General features: G+C 51.4%; 1 protein-coding gene across 1 annotated transcript in view; it reads right to left on the bottom strand.

The window, feature by feature from the left end:
• Positions 1–17,079, bottom strand: part of LOC144672632 (natural resistance-associated macrophage protein 2-like) — a 140,346-nt gene that overhangs the window by 59,514 nt on the left and 63,753 nt on the right. Inside the window, exons 7-9 of the mRNA XM_078534482.1 lie at positions 6,062–6,132; positions 2,207–2,274; positions 941–1,096 (exon numbers count right to left, since the gene is read on the bottom strand). Of these exons, the coding sequence (XP_078390608.1) occupies positions 941–1,096; positions 2,207–2,274; positions 6,062–6,132 (295 nt within the window). The remainder of the gene's footprint in view (positions 1–940; positions 1,097–2,206; positions 2,275–6,061; positions 6,133–17,079) is intronic.

Genomic DNA, 17,079 nt, shown 5'->3' with positions numbered 1-17,079 from the left:
TCTTCAGAGGAGTGCAGTCAGAGCCAAGTTTGTGGCACCATGAGCGGCTCGGCTGTACAGGAGGGGAGGAAGAAGAGAGAAAGAGCAACAGTGATAGGGGATTCATTGGTTAGGGGAACAGACAGGTGTTTCTGTGGCCATAGACGTGACTCCAGGATGATATGTTGCCTCCCTGGTGCCTGGGTCAAGGATGTCACAGAGCGGCTGCAGGACATTCTTCTGGGGGAGGGTGAACAGCCAGAGGTCATGGTTCACACTGGTACCAATGACTTAAGTAGGAATAGGGGAACAATAGTTCCCTGGTGGATTCACCATGGCAACGTCTCGACCAATCAGTGCTGACTTGCTAACCAATCAGCATCCCTTTTCTCACAAAGTATAAATTGTTGTTCCCTTTGAAATTTGGCATTCTTGTGTCTGTCCTGATGAGTGCAAGATGAAAAGCTTCAACAGCATGTCTCTTTTCTCAGCATTACTCAACTATTTCTTTAAATGTTTGTTGTTACTTATCTCCCGGCATACCTTTGAATTTAATTTCCCAATCCACCTTCACCAACTCACCCCTCATACCTATGTAAATGGCTTTATTTAAGTTCAACATTTTAGTTACAGACTTAAGTATGTCACCCTCAAACTCAAGGTGAAATTCTATCATATTATGATCACTCTTTCCCAGAGGATCCTTTACTATGAGAGTACGAACTGGCCCTAACTCATTGCACAGAATTCTACTTCATGCTTTTCTGGGCCAAGTTTTTTTCCCTCACTACTGTTCCACTAATATCCCACAATATTCGTCTTTTCAAAACATCAAGTATCCCGGAATATTCCGTTCCCAACCTTGGTCAAAATGTAACCACGCGTCTGTAATGGCTAGCAATTTGTCCATATTTAAATATTACCCCTCGTTCACTCGCAGGTCTCTAGTTGGAACACTCACCTTGACCAAGGCAGAATACAGATAGATATTGTGGGGCATGATTACTGCTCCAACAGTGCCAACTGCCTGCTGCAGCTGCTTGCTTCCACAGCCATCACAAGTTGGCACAAACATCCCCCTCAGCAGCTGTAGCTGGTCTGGTTTTACTGTCACATACTGTGGGGCAGAGAAATAGAGTCTGTTAATTGAGTAAGGGTATAGCAAACCTGTATATCTTAAGATGCTAAGCTGCAAAGCGTGTGGGGAATCTAACAGGATAACCGTTTTTTTGAAAAAACATCATTCTTAGTTTGGGGGCGTCATTGGCTGGGAGATTATTTATTGCCCATCCCTAACTGTCCCTTGAGAAGGTGGTGGTGAGCTGCCTTCTTGAACTGCTGCAGTCCATGTGGTGTAGGTACACCCGCAGTGCTGTTAGGGAGGGAGTTCCAGGATTTTGACCCAGTGACAGTGAAGGAACGGCGATATATTTCCAAGTCAGGATGGTGAGTGAGTTGGAGGGGAACTTCCAGGTGGTGGTGTTCCCATGTGTCTGCTGCCCTTGTCCTTCTAGATAGTGGATTTGTATATCCATTAAAGCGCTCAGAGACAAACATTTAATGAGGAGAGAATAGTGTTGACTGTGTCACTTGATGATTCAGACTGGATTATCCAGTTAGGTAGCTAAATTTTACTCAGTCATTAGTCTAAACTGATGTAGGTTCCAGAGCAATTTATTGGAATGATTGCTGAAACCCTGCCTTGTCTTGGTTTCAAATCATTCATGCTTCAATCAGAGCTTCAAGATTAAGTTCCTTCAATGTCACTGGCATAGCAAGGGTTAATGTGGGACTGGGAAACAGTACTGCCCACAGTATGATGTAAAGAGACACATGACCTGAGGCTAGACTGTGGACTGGACAGAGACCTGTGTAGAAGCAAGCATGGGGTTAGCTCATAGCTTGGGTTATACCCTGGATATATGTACATAGTTATGTGTTATCAATAAACACTTAATGTTCAAACATACAAGACTCAGAACTCTTCATAAGTCCGACTGAACTTACAACATACAACACAGATCATATATCATTGGATTCACTGCAGACACCTTAACCTGAAGCATGGAGCTGGGCAGATATGCTTACGCGTGTCAGACCCTGTCTCTGGGAGCTTGTCCACTATCCTTAAAAACTTGGCAAAATACTGCACCGGTGCCACATTACTCAAACAGATACATTTCAATAAGATTCAGAAATATCATGAAAAGAATTCCTCCACTTTTACCTCATATCCAAACGTGACAGCCATAACTGCAATAAAGAATGCAAACAAAGCTTCCAGTTTTCTTAAACCTGAGGGAGGAAGGGAGTTGCTGTTACACCGTGATCAGGGCAATATATCCTACACCGTCAACCGAAAAGGACAATGTTACATCACAATCGACACAAAGGTCCATGGGGGAAAGGTCGGAAATGGCCCATTTTCAAGGACGTAGCTGAGATAGGTTGTACGCATCCCAAATGTGAGGCCTAAGGCTCTCTTTCCCTCACTCTGTCTCTCTCTCTCTTTCTCTCCCTCTGCCTCTGTCTGTCTCTCTTGATAGTGATTTGATGGAGAGGGCACCTTTCCTCCTCTTATGCACCGCATTTCACTGTGGATACTTTAGTTGATATTCTCCATTTCTTACCCATACCCCATTACAATTCGCCCCCCACTTGCTGACTTCAAAGCATTCGAGGCCCGCACTTATTTGCATCATGTACCTGTCTCAAATCTATTCTGTTAAGTAGATCTCTACCCTTTTGTTCTACACAGTATATCATCATGAACATTATGAAATTCATGATACATTGTATAGCAAACAAAGCTTTAAGACCTATTTCACTTTAATTCCTTCCAAATATCAAAAAGTCACCACCTAGACATAAAACATCCTCCAGTACTCTCTGTCATCCATATTGGGCACCATTTTAATGCCAGTTTGAGGTAAACATGCTGAATTTTGGAATTTTGAATTCAATACCTTTGTTTGAATTTCAGTCCGTTTGATTAAGTATTCAGGAGCAGAGTTTGACATTCCGTCTCCAGCAGGCGCTGAGGGAGCGGGGAGACACCATCAAATTCCTCAGGTGGCCTTCCCAAAGGGATCCCCTCCTGTCCCGACCTCTCCACACTTTTAAGGTGGGTCAGGCAAGGCCTAGGCCGGGCCCGCCTGCCCTTGGCCCAGTTGAGGCCCTCGAGTGGCCAATTCAATGACTACTTAAGGGCCGTTTTGCACTCAGCTTCAATTTCCAGGGAGGAGTTCAGGAGCGGGGGAGAAGCCTGAAAAGCGACGCTGCTCAGGCCTCGGGTAGGATGGGTGAAGGGCCGGGGAGCATCCATCAACAGCCTCCTTTCAACATCAGGTGCCCAGCCCCAAAAGGTCTGGCCCCTGTGGGTGCTCGCTTCCCCCCGGCCTCTCCAACAACATCCCCACCCCCCTTTCTGCTCAACCCGCAGGCCTCACCTGCCCCTACCCACCCACCACTTATTCTGGATTCGCAATTCTTAGACTCTAGGGATGGCGTGCAGTCCGCTTCAGCTTCTGGCGCTGCTGGGACTAGAGTGCTGCCCGCCTATCAGGTTGGTTGGCAGCTCTCTGAGGCGGGACTTCCTGTCGACTGAGGGGTGGAAGTCCCATCTCCAGTCAATTAACGCTTGTCGGAGTGTCAGTGGCTGTGGTTCAGCCAGATGTGTTCCCGTGCCTCTGGAACACACTGCTATTTTCGAAGTGAGGGTGGGGAGACTCTTTCGAGTTATCAACAGTCACAGATTGCAACTCTTTCGAGTACAATCACAGTTCTTGGCTTCCGGGAGTGGAAACTCTTTCGAGTTATCAACAGTCACAGATTGCAACTCTTTCGAGTACAATCACAGTTCTTGGTTTCTGGGAGTGGGACATGAACCCACAACCCTCTGATTGTGAGGGTGGGGAGGGTGGCGATTAACACGACTCCAGTTAACAGCCCATTAAGCTCCTGGACGAGCTTGTCAATGGACTAGGGAGGGCCTGAAGGTGATTTTTCAATCAGAGACCGGGAGAAGCAAACAGTCTGATGCACATTTGTGCACGGCTATCAGGAGTGATGTGGTAAGCTATTCAGTTGTGTGTCTGCTGAAGTTATTTAAATAACATGCTTTTTTTTATTCTTCCTGCCAAAGTAGATGAGTTCACATTTCCCCACATTATACTCCATCTGCCAAATTTTGGCCCACTCACTTAACCTCTCTATGTCCCTTTACAGGCTCCATATGTCCCCATCACAACTTACTCTCCTACATATCTTTGGGTCATCAACAATTTTAGCCACCAAACATTCATCCAAGTCATTGATTTAGATTGTAAATGGTTGAGGCCCAAACACTGATCCTTTTTGGGTGACTGCCAGGGACAAGGGCCAAAGGTGATAGCATTTGTTTCCCAATGTTTAACTGTAAGAAATTGTGATTCATTCAGGATTGAATGTCAGAAAAACAACACAGAGGGAGTGGAGGGGTTCAAAGTGGTAGTGGAGGGTTGTGTGTCATCAGTGTACACGTGGAACCTAACCCCATGTCCTCATATAATTGATTATTGTTGATTAACCCTACAGGAAATTTAAGCTGATTCTCTCTCTCTCTCCTATCTCTATCTCTCTCACTCCCTCACCCCATCCTCTTTCTTTCTCTCCCCTTCAACCCATTCCCTCTCTCTCTCTCTCTTCTCACTTCCTCACCCCATCCTCTCTCTCTTTCTTTCCCACTCGCTCCCTTAACTCACCTCCTCTCTTTCGCTCCCTCAGCCCAACCCCTCTCTCCCTTTCTCCTCACTGCCTCACCCCACCATCTCTCCTTTTCTCTCTCTGTCTCACTCTCCTCTCTGTATCTTTCTCTCTTTTCTTTTTGAAACAGAGACCCAGATTTTTGTCCATGTGCCGGGTGAGCAGAGACAGGAGAATTCCTGGCTCCGCAAACCATCCTTCTAAACATGGCTACCCGAACTCCTGATTTTAGGTCTGCTGTATCAGCCAATGAGCTGGAGGTGGGGCAGGGCTAATGGCAGGACTCACAGCAAACAGTCCAGCTGACAATAAGCAAAGTATTTATTCAGAAAACAGAGTCTATTTAAATAGCACAAAACGGCAGTCTACAGAATCTACTTAAAAAGAGTCTCTACAAGCTACTGCAAACAGAACATGATTGAAACTACCGCAAAACCAAAATAATTCCTCCAAATGTAGTGAGTGGAGGATAGTTACATAATGCAAAGGTGTAAAATTATTTACATTGTTGATGTCTCCAGGCGGGATTGACAGAGAAATTACCCAATCATCTATATTCTGGCCAGGAATATGCAGTGTTTAAAGGGCCACCCTGTCTTGTGTAATTGATTGCAGAGTTGTTAACCACATTATACTGTGACAAAATGGCAGCTGGTGAAGCCAATCACCATGAAAATGAGCCTGCCCCTGCAAGGTTAGGGGGAGGGGTGATTCCTATTGGATTGGAAATGCAGCCCTCATTTTTTTTATACTTTCATGGGATGTGGGCGTCACTGGCAAGGCCAGTATTTGTTGCCCATCCCTAATTGCCCTTGAACTGAGTGGCTTGCTCGGCCATTTCAGAGGGCAGTTAAGAGTCAACCACATTGCTGTGGGTCTGGAGTCACATGTAGGCCAGATCAGGTAAAGACAGCAGATTTCCTTCCCTAAAGGACCTTAATGAACCAGATGGGGTTTTTCCAACAATCAATGATAGCTTCCTGGTCACCATTACTGAGATTAGCTTTCCATTCCAGATTGTATTCAGTGAATTTGAATCCTACCAGCTGCCATGGTGGGATTTGAACCCATGTCCCCAGAGCATTAGCCTGGGCCCCTGGATTGCTAGTCCAGTGATATTACCACTAGCCCACCATCTCCATGGCTCACATGCGAATGACCATATGGGAAAGCTGCTGGTTGGTCATAGGAGCTGTACCCCAGCAAGACCAAGACGGAGCACCTTCACAACAAATGGACAGGGGTGGGGTGGGGGTGTCAGTGACATTGGCTGGGGACAGTTTCAGCTTATCAGGGAAAGTATTTGTTGGAAAATAGTTTCAAGTTATGTCAAACTTACCATACTTATCCAAGAAGAGGAAGAAAAATGTATCTACAATAGTTATTAATACTCCGCCCCACAGGGGAATCCTAAACAAGTAAGAAAAGGTGGTTAGAGAAACATTTTAACCCTCTTAGACTGTCTACTGCCCCACAGGATATGAGCCTCTAGTCCTGAAGTAGCAAAACCTGACACAAGACTGTCTGGGATAAGCTACTTCCCCAGACGTCAGTAGGTCCTATCATGGTGATTGTTCATTTTTGGACATAGGTATAAATAACTGAGTGACTACTCTGTAGAACCATATAAATTTAGAGTTTATAAGGAGGCCATTTAGCCCATTGTGCTGACTCTTTGCTGGTTCAAATCCTAACTCATCCAGATCATCAAGTGATTATTCAATTTTCTCCTTAAAAAAATACAATTGTCTCTGGCATTCTCTATGGTAAAACATTCCATTTAGATAGAAAGAAAGAGTAACATTTATATCGCACCTTTCACAACTTCAAGATGGCTCAAAGCACCTTGCAGCCAATGAAGTACCTTTGAAGTGTAATGTAAGAAATATTCCACCTATACGAACAGATGAAATAGGAACAGGAGTAGGCCATTCAGCCCCTTGAGCCTGCTCCACCATTCAGTAAGATCATGTTTGTGTTTCGAATGCCACATTCCCATCTACCCCCCGATAACCTTTGATTCCCTTGCCTAACAAGAATCTATCTACAACGAAAACAAAAATACCTGGAAAAACTCAGCAGGTCTGACAGCATCTGCGGAGAGGGATGCAGTTGACGTTTCGAGTCTGGATGACCCTTCATCAGAACTAAGACATATAGAAATGAGATGAAATATAAGCTGGTTGAGGGGGGTGGGACAAGAGGAGCTCGATAGGGGGCCAGTGATAGGTGAAGGCCAAGAAGAGATTGCCAAAGATGTCATAGAAAAAAGGACAAAGGGGTGTTGACGGTGGTGATATTATCTAAAGGATGTGCTAATGGGGACATTAAGGGTAGCAAGCTAGTGGCAGATGGCCCTAGTGGGGGTGGGGTGGGGGGAAGGGATCGAAATGGGCTAACAGGTGGAGATGAAACAATAGATCGAAATAAATTTAAAAATAGGAGGGAAAAGAAAAAGTATAGTGTAAAAAAATTATAATAAAAAAAACTATAAATTATTGGAAAAAGGGGGGATCGGAAAGGGGGTGGGGATAGAGGAGAGAGTTCATGATCTAAAATTGTTGAACTCAACATTAAGTCTGGAAGGCTGTAAAGTGCCTAGTCGGAAGATGATAGATGATAATCTATCTACCTCTGTCTTAAAAATATTCGATGACCCGGCCTCCACCACCTTTGGAGGCAGAGAGTTCCAAATTCGCACAGAAAAAAATTTCTCCTCATCTCTGTCCTAAAAGGGCGACTCCTAATTTTAAAACAGTGCCCCCTAGTTCTGGACTCACCCACAAGAGGAAACATCCTTTCCACATCCACCTTGTCAAGGCTGTTCTGGATCTGATATACTTCAATCAAATCACCCCTCACTCTTCTAAACTCCAGTGGAAACAAGCCCAGTCTGTCTAACCTAATGATTGGGCCTGAGATCAGCTCCGACTGTGTGGGTGGACATCCCATGCCAGTGGCTCTGAAGGTCACAGTGGCCCTCAGCTTCTATACCTCCAGCTCTTTCCAGGGCTCAGTGGGGGATCTGTGTGGAGTCCCCCAATCAGCTGTCCACAGTTGTGTCAAGCTGGTGACAGAAGCTCTGTTCAGGCGGGTATTGATTGATTCATTTCTGTACGGACAAGGCCAGCCAGACACAGCGAGCCAGAGGCTTTGCAGTGATTGCTGGCTTCCCCCGTGTCCAGGGCGCTATAGACTGTACACATGTGGTCATCAAGGCGCCAGCAGGTGAGCCCGGTGCCTTTGTCAACAGGAAGGGATTCCACTCCATGAACGTGTAGATAGTGTGTGATCACAGGATGCTGATTCTACAAGTCTGTGCAAGGTATCCAGGCAGCTCCCACGATGCCTACATCCTCAGACACTCCCAGGTACCGAGGCTCTTCAGTGCTTCAGCCCGGCTGGATGGATGGCTGCTGGGTGACAAGGGCTATCCCCTCAGAAGGTGGCTCATGATGCCTCTCCACCATCCAAGAACAGAGGCAGAGCAGCGGTACAATAGGAGCCATGGCTCCACAAGGGCGGTGATAGAGAGGAGCACAGGCCTTCTCAAGATGCGCTTCCGATGCCTGGGCCGTTCAGGGGGAGCAGTACAATACCCCCCAGAGCGGGTATCACTGATAGTGGTTGCCTGCTGCGCTCTGCACAATCTGGCACTGGCAAAGGGGGGATCCACTGGAGGAAGAAGATCTTGACCTAGCTCCACAGGCCACAGAGGATGAGTCCAGTAGTGAGTCAGAAGAGGAGCTCAGTGAGGAGAACGCTGAGGGCATGGAGGCAGATCTCTGTAATCTTCCGGGAGGCAGGGAGACCAGGGAGGCCTTGATCCAACTCTCCTTCAGCTAGGCTACCAAAGATCTGCTTCCACCTCACACCAGGGCTGCTGCCTCCATCCCGGGTATCTGAAATGCCCCTTTCATTTGAACACAAAGAACACTCAGTGCCTGTGCAATAAAGTTCAGAGCCACTCACGTCCAGCATTACAGACTGGCGTACCCTGCACCAATAAAATAAAAAGGTGAAACATACTCAGGCCATTAGGACAAAAACAAAATTTATCTCATTTTGACAAGCCAAAAAAATTAATATCACCTTCTCTGGTCTTAATTCCCAGACCAGAAAATAGAAACAAAACATTACACAATAGAAAATCACCCGTGACCTGCTCCTCCCGTGCTCATGGTGCCTTAAACTTACGTTTCCGGGTGCTGTGTCTAGGTGCCCCCCTCTCGCTGGCACTGGCATTGGAGACAGCTGCTGACTGTGTCCTGTTGGCCTTGATGACCTTGGTGGTCGTCCTCTGGCCAGTGGAGCCTGTGCTGGCCCCGCCTGGGAGAGAGCGGCCAGTGCCATGGCTGGCATCTCCCCACTCATCGCAGCCTCATCAGATGCCACGGTCACTGGCAGAGGGGCGGAGGAGCTGCTGCCCTTGTCTGGAGTGCCCTGAGAGGAGCCCGTAGGGATGACAAGCAGCTCGGGCGCCAATGTGAGGTCGCTCTGGACCCCCCTGATCACCATTGATGGACGGGCACTGAGCTGGGATACTGGGTGCCTCATCCATCTCCCATACTGGCACTGAGACACTGATCACTTGATGTCAGTGCCTGTGTGAGGGCTGCAGGCCCGAGCACATCCCCAGGAGCCCCTGATTCTGTCCCTGGAGCTATCCCTCCATGAGAGTCGCCACTCTCTCAATGGAGGAGGCAATGCGCTCGGCCATGAGGGTCAACACAGTGTTTATACTCCACATGGACTCCTCCATAACGGAGACCATGGCACACAGACCCTCATGGATCTCCGCCAGACCGTCCCGCACATCCCGCTGGACATCCAGCATCTGCTGCCTAATGGACGACCCCAGAGACTCATCATCTGCCTTTGACTGAGCATCATCCTGGTCCCCAGCAGTCCTCCAACTGCCAGCGCCCTGGGCACTCTCTGCCTCTGCCTGTACCTCAAGTGAATGTGAAGTGCCCTCACCGCTGTGCACTAAGATACTAGCCGAAGATCTAATGCCCACTGAGGTGCTGCTATCTGTGCTGGTGCCTGGTTCAGAGGGCGGGTATGACACAGATGCACCTGGAGCCTGGCAGTCCGCTGGCACCAGGGGTGGGTCTTCGGGGTCCTGAGAATGAGTGCGTGCTGGAGAATCTAAGAGAGAACAAGGACATGTCGTTAGTTAAAGTCATCACACTGTCACTGTACATGCCAGGCACCCTGGTGAGACAATGGGGATCTGCATCATGGCGCCATCGTCTTCCAATGATCAATGGGGACTCCAGGTTTGAGGCTCCCATCAATGAAGAGACTCCACTAGAATGGTTGCACAATCTGAAACTCTCACCTCTGTGCACTGGGCTCTTACCTTCGTCTGGCACCCCCGCCTCTCCACGCCCGGTTGACCCAGGTGCATGGCGCCTCTCCAGCTCCAAGGCTCGAATCTGGATAGGATTAGGAGGTTTGGGGGGTCTCTGTCAGTCCGCAACCTTTCTATATTGTTATGGGATGTCTTCTCCCGAAAGGACAGAGGAGCGTTGATTGGTCCCCTCTCTACCTGCAGCGCCATTGCAGCCTGGCCAACCCCAGCTGAGGAACACCTCACAGGGCACATCCGAGTCGTGGCCCTCGAGCCACAAGGCACTCAGTCCAATCACCCCCTCGGCCAGGTCTGGCATCATTGACAGTTGGCACTCAGACTCTAACACCCCTGAGCTCCACAAGGGATGGCCAGACCTTAACACTTCACCACACTGATCCATGCCAACACGGTACTCACCCTTCCCAAGCGCAGCAGGTTGTTAAACCTTTTGCGGCACTGCACCCATGTGTGCCACACAACGTCACGGCTGCTGACCTTGGCTGCCACCTCCTCCCATGCCCTCTTGGTGAGCTGTGATGGCCTCCTCCTCCTTCCGTCTCTGGGGACAAGGATGTCCCTCCCAGCAGCCACCTCCTCCAGGAGGACCGCGAGGCACTCATCCGAAAACTGGGGGGGGTGGGGAGCCGAGCGCCAACCTGACCTGCCCTCCCGCCTGGCATCCCCAGCCGCACTTGATGCCATAACTTCAGTGTTCACAGCGCAGAAGAGACGTTCATCCCTGGCAGCCTTCCAGGGGCTGCCCATGCCGCTTATAAACCGGCCGCCGGGTTGTCATTGGACCTGGTGGCTGACAAGGCCCCGCCCACCCCTACCCGACCATTGGGAAGCCCCATTTCATGCTGTGCTGTGGGGGGGGGCGGGGGGCCTTAATTGACCAGCCAATGGGAAATCATGGTCAGGGGCCAATCACAGGCGGCGGCTCGTTTCCCGACCAGTCACGGACCCGCCAATCATGCCAAAGGTCAAATTCAGGCCCACGTGTGGAGACGGAGGATGTTGGTATGGTCCTTAATGAATACTTTGTGTCTGTTTTCACTAAAGTTGACAGGTATCGCTATCAGAGAGGAGCAGTGTGAAATATAAGATGACATTAGATAGTGAGAGAGGAAGGGGTTTAACATCGTTGAACGTGGATAAATCCCAAGCCCAGATTAAATGTATCCTCGGTTGTTAATTGAAGCAAGAGAAGAAGTAGCAAAGGCTCTGACTGTCATTTCCCAAAACTCTCTGGCGACAGGAGTGGTGCCAGAGGACTGGAGACGCTAGTGTTGTTTAAAAAGGGAGAAAGGGACAGACCGAGTGATCACAGACCAGTCAGCCTATCCTCGGTGATGGGAAAATTATTAGGAAAGAAATTCTGAGGATAAACCTTCATTTGGAAACAGACAGATTAATCAAAGACAGTCAGCACGGATTTGTTAAGGGGTCCTCAGCGAGGAGAACACTGAGGGCATGGAGGCAGATCTCTATAATCTTCCGGGAGGCAGGGAGACCAGGGAGGCCTTGATCCAACTCTCCTTCAGCTAGGCTACCAAAGATCTGCTTCCACCTCACACCAGGGCTGCTGCCTCCATCCCGGGTATCTGAAATGACCCTTTCATTTGAACACAAAGAACACTCAGTGCCTGTGCAATAAAGTATCCAGCCCCTCACATGTCTGACCGAACATGATTGGATTTTTTTGTGGAGGTAATAAGGAGGGTCGATGAGGGTCATGCATTGATGTAGTCGATATGGATTTTAACAAGGCTTTTGATAAGTTTCCACCTGGCAGGCTGGACACAAAAGTAAAAGCCTGTGGGACCCAAGGCAAAGTGGCAAGTTGGATCCAAAATTGGCCCCAAGGCAGGAAGCAAAGGGTAAAGGTCGATGGTGTTTGTGTGACTGGAAGACTGTTCCCAGTGGGGTTCCACACGGCTCAGTATGAGGTCCCTTGCTTTTTGTGGTGTATATCAATGATTTGGACTGGAATGTAGGGGATATGATTAAGAGGTTTACAGATGATACAAATATTAGCCGTGTGGTTGATAATGAAGAAGGAAGCTGTGGACTGCAGGAAGATATCGATGGACTGGTCAGCTGGGTAGAAGAGTGGCAAATGGAGTTCAATCCAGAGAAGTGTGAGGTAATACATTTGGGGAAGGCTAACAAGGAAAGGGAATCCACACTAAATGGTAGGATACTGAGAAGTGTAGAGGAACAGAGGGACCTTGGAGTGTGTCCATGTAATGGGTAATGGGCGATGGGTCTACCTCCACACACAGGTTCCTCTTACGATTCTGGACAGGTGCATAAGGTGGTTAAGAAGGTACACAGGACACTTGCCTTTATTAGCTGAGACATAGGGTGGAATTTTCCCAGAATTGCACTAAGTGTGGTAGTGGGCAGGTAAAACGATATTTTACCCACTGGCCACGATGGCGGGTTTTCACTCCGTATCGTCCCAAACCGGCCTCATTATTTATGTGTTCCCGGGAAACACGCCGTTTCCATGGTGGGCGGGCTCTCACTCGCCCTCCCGCCATCACCTCACCACCGCATCACGCCGGCCGCCATGTTTAAAAGGCAGCCACCAGCACACCACTCATCGCCACCAGCTCACCACCGCTGCCCGGGAGACATGGCCAGCACACCGCTCATCGCCACCAGCTCACCACCGCTGCCCGGGAGACATGGCCAGCAAAGCGCTCATCCCAACCAGCTCACCACCACTGCCCGGGAGACATGGCCAGCAAAGCGCTCATCCCAACCAGCTCACCACCGCTGCCCGGGAGACATGGCCAGCAAAGCACTCATCGCCACCAGCTCACCACCGCTGCCCGGGAGACATGGCCAGCACACCGCTCATCGCCACCAGCTCACCACCGCTGCCTGGGAGACATGGCCAGCAAAGCGCTCATCCCAACCAGCTCACCACCGCTGCCCGGGAAACATGGCCAGCAAAGCGCTCATCACCACCAGCTCACCACCGCTGCCCGGGAGACATGGCCAGCAAAGCGCTCATCACCACCAGCTCACCACCGCTGCCCGGGAGACATGGCCAGCAAAGCGCTCATCACCACCAGCTCACCACCGCTGCCCGGGAGACATGGCCAGCAAAGCGCTCATCACCACCAGCTCACCACCGCTGCCTGGGAGACATGGCCAGCACACCACTCATCACCACCAGCTCACCACCGCTGCCCGGGAGACATGGCCAGCAAAGTGCTCATCACCACCAGCTCACCACCGCTGCCCGGGAGACATGGCCAGCAAAGCGCTCATCGCCACCAGCTCACCACCGCTGCCCGGGAGACATGGCCAGCAAAGCGCTCATCACCACCAGCTCACCACCGCTGCCCGGGAGACATGGCCAGCACACCGCTCATCGCCACCAGCTCACCACCGCTGCCCGGGAGACATGGCCAGCAAAGCGCTCATCACCACCAGCTCACCACCGCTGCCCGGGAGACATGGCCAGCACACCGCTCATCGCCACCAGCTCACCACCGCTGCCCGGGAGACATGGCCAGCAAAGCGCTCATTACCACCAGCTCACCACCGCTGCCCGGGAGACATGGCCAGCACACCGCTCATCACCACCAGCTCACCACCGCTGCCCGGGAGACATGGCCAGCAAAGGAGAAAAGGCTGCAGCCCCTGGTTTAATCACGGTTCCTCGAGCGATTGCTGGATGCTATGGAGGCCCTCGGGCTGTCCTGTACTCCCACTCTGGCCTCAGGATGAGCAGCAATGTGACCAACCCGGCTCGGGAGGCAGTGACAGCGGTGGTCAGTGCCAACCACCTTCAGAAGAGGACAGCCACCCAGTGCCACAAGAGGATGAATGATCTCCTCTGTTCCACCAGGGTAAGTCACTCTTCACATCACTCTCAACTCACGCACTCACAAACCCATCACACACCCACAGGGCCCTCACTCACTGCCAGTTCAAGGGACATCACCATTCACTCTCTCACACTCACCGTCACTGTCCTCATCCTGTCCATGGGACCACTCACCACCCACACAGGCCAGGCACATCTATCATCTGGCCTGGCAGGTGTCCTGATACACTCTCCCCTATCTCTATCCATGCAGGACAAGTTGGAACACAGTAGAGAGAGGTCACAGACGGGTGGGGGAATGCCTGATATCAAGGTCCTCACGGACTTTGAAAACAGAGCCATCCAGTTGGCCGGCGATGACCGGGACCGGTCCTGTGCTGACGGTGAGGTCGGCGCTGCTCTACCAAGTGAGGATCCAGCAGTGTAACATCCATCAGATAACCATGCTGTGAGTGATGTGTCCTGTTTTACAGGCCACTGTCATGCACTGATTATCTCCCCTTGCTTTCACAGGCACATCTGGGAAACAGCCGACAGAGTCCATGACCCAGGGTCTCCAAACAAGCTGCGGAGAAACCTCTGAAGAGGAATCTGAAGGCACCCTCCCTGAAGTCCCATCCCAGCGCTCACCCACACCCTCCACCAGCGCAGAGACACACACCTCGGTGGGACCTAGCTTTAGAGTAGCCTCAGGGTCACAATCTGGTGAGCACATCGCACTGTCTGATCTACAGCAGGCGGAGGCAGGGACTTCCCAGGTCCCCGGCACTCGGAGGAGCTGCTGGAGGCCAGAACGTTGCTGAGTCTGAGTCAGATGAGGAGCCTCTGGACTCGGTCATGTCTCAGTTGCTGGAGCTGCAAAGACAAGCTCGGGAACATCAGGAAGGGATGTCCGCTGCACTCCTCAGATTGCAAGGCACGATGGAGGAGTCTGTCTGCCTTCAGTCTGAGGTGATAGCGCCGACATTGCCAACGCACTGAGGTCAACACTGGCAGGATGGCGGCCGCCATGGAGACCTTGGTCCAGGATGTTGCTCCTGCACTGCTGCACGGGCTTAACTCCATCACTGACGCCATAGTTGGCCTCCAACAGTGTGTACGCGAGAGGGGTGCTGGGCAGCTCGATCTCACTCCAGCTACCCCTTCTCCTCAAGGAGTCAGCCAGGGGCCCTCGGGCACCCATAGGGAGGAGGATCAGCAGGTGCTCACCCCGGGGCCATCCACCCAGGTGACTCCGGGAGTGTCTGGCCCATCCGAATCCCCTCTTCCTGTGACCCCAGCAGCTCCAGCTCCACAGGCCGAGGAGGGTGTCACTGCCACACAGCAGGATCCCGAAAGCAGGCCGGGGCCCTCCAGGTCTCGGCCCTCCAGAGGACGCCCACCCAAGTCATCACAGACAGGGTGTCACAGTCAGCAGGCTGCCTCCACCTCCGCTGTGGATGTCCAGGGAGCACCAAGATGTCACTTTCACAGCCACAGGCAGTGGATGCCCTCCATGTCCCCTTGGCGCCAAGTCCAGCAGTAAGTGGCAGATGTGAGCGACCAGGCTGGCGCAGTCATTGGCGACACTGGTTCTCAGTCACTGGCAGGAATGGCAGGCGGCGTCTATAGACCTGGGTGTCGCTAGGCGCTGACCAGCCACAGCTCACTGTCGCTCCTGGGCAGTGTGTGCAGGAGCCCCAGCTGCCCCTTCTTCCTGAGGTTGCTGCTCCTGCCTTTGCGCGTCCAGGTGCCTCAGTCACTCTCTCCTCCGTCTTCTCTGCTCTCTGTAGGCCGTCAGGCATACAGCTAGGTCACCAGGATCCATGATCCTGACCTGGTCCTCCTGCAGCATGAAAGAGAGAGAGACGTGGTTAGCATGGCTGTACTTAGCACCTTTCCTAGCCCTGTGTGACTGCCCCTTAATGCTTCCCGGAGAGTGTTGGTCACCCCTCGGATGGCCAGAGATGGGTGGGCTGCATGGCTGCCCTGTCAGCCTGCCACATGAGGGAGACAGCTCCTAACCGGGATGCTGAGATTACAAGGGGCTGTGAGCCTCCAGCAGTGACTGCTACATGGCCAGTGTTGGCGAGGAGATTGTACAACGTCTGCAGTCCAACCGCTCTGCAGTCCAGTGAAGTGTTCGCAGACTCACAGTCTGTGCCGAGGGTGGGGTGGTGGGGTGTGTTAGAGAGGCAGGGGGTGTAAGGCCTGGAGCACTTGGTGGCCCTTTGGTGCCTCTGGGATGCTTGCGTGAGTGGGCAGCTTAGGAGCCCGACCCCAATCATATCCCTGTGGCTGCGCCTGATCTGTCTCAGTTGTAGAGGAATGGTCAGTTTATACAGGCGTCCCTAAAGTGTGGCCACTTCCCTCGCTTACCCTGACCCCCCACCTCGATTGCCTGTGTGCCGGATCCAACGCCAGGGCAGCAGTTGCCCCCAGACACCCCCACCCCCGACAACAGTTGCCTCCGAAGCTGGGCAGCAGTTGCTCCTGGATACCACCCTATCCCCCAACCCCAGTACAGTCGCCCCTGAGGCAGGGCAGCTCTTCACCCAGGGCCCCCGGCACCCCTGAAGCCTGCAGAACAACTGGTGAGCTGTGGAGAATGATTGTTGTTCACTCACCCCCAGCTCCCCCAAAGTGAAGCCGCCAAGTGTACGTTGTCTGTGTGCTGTTGTGAAACACGTCAATGTGCTTTCCTGCTGACGTGTGTGGACGATCCAGCGGGGGTCCAGAGCCTGGCGGGATGGCCTTTTAATGAGATGCTGATGTATTACAATGAGCTCCCCATCGACCGTTGGCAGGAAACGTGGCCTGCTGTCCGCGGACTAAGCGGACGATCGTGACCTGCCTTCCCACCGTCATTAAACAGATCCCGCCATATTGTCCACGCCCACCACCTATCACGCCCGCTACCAGCAGGTACAGAAAATTCTGTCCATTGAATATAAGAGCTGGGAGGTAATGCTGGAACTGTCTAAAACACCAGTTAGGCCACAGCTAGAGCACTGTGTACAGTTCTGGTCACCGCACTATAGGAAAGATGTGATTGCACTGGAGAGGGTACAGAGGAGATTTTCCAGGATGTTGCCTGGACTGGAGAATTTTAATTATGAGGAAAGATTGGATCAGCTGGGGTTGTTTTCTTTGGAACAGAGGAGGCTGAGAG

This window comes from Cetorhinus maximus, chromosome X (assembly GCF_964194155.1).
Source record: "Cetorhinus maximus chromosome X, sCetMax3.hap1.1, whole genome shotgun sequence".
Taxonomy (NCBI): Eukaryota; Metazoa; Chordata; class Chondrichthyes; order Lamniformes; family Cetorhinidae; genus Cetorhinus; species Cetorhinus maximus.
The sequence above is the reverse complement of the archived record's forward strand: the minus strand, read 5'-3'. Positions and strand labels throughout refer to the sequence as shown.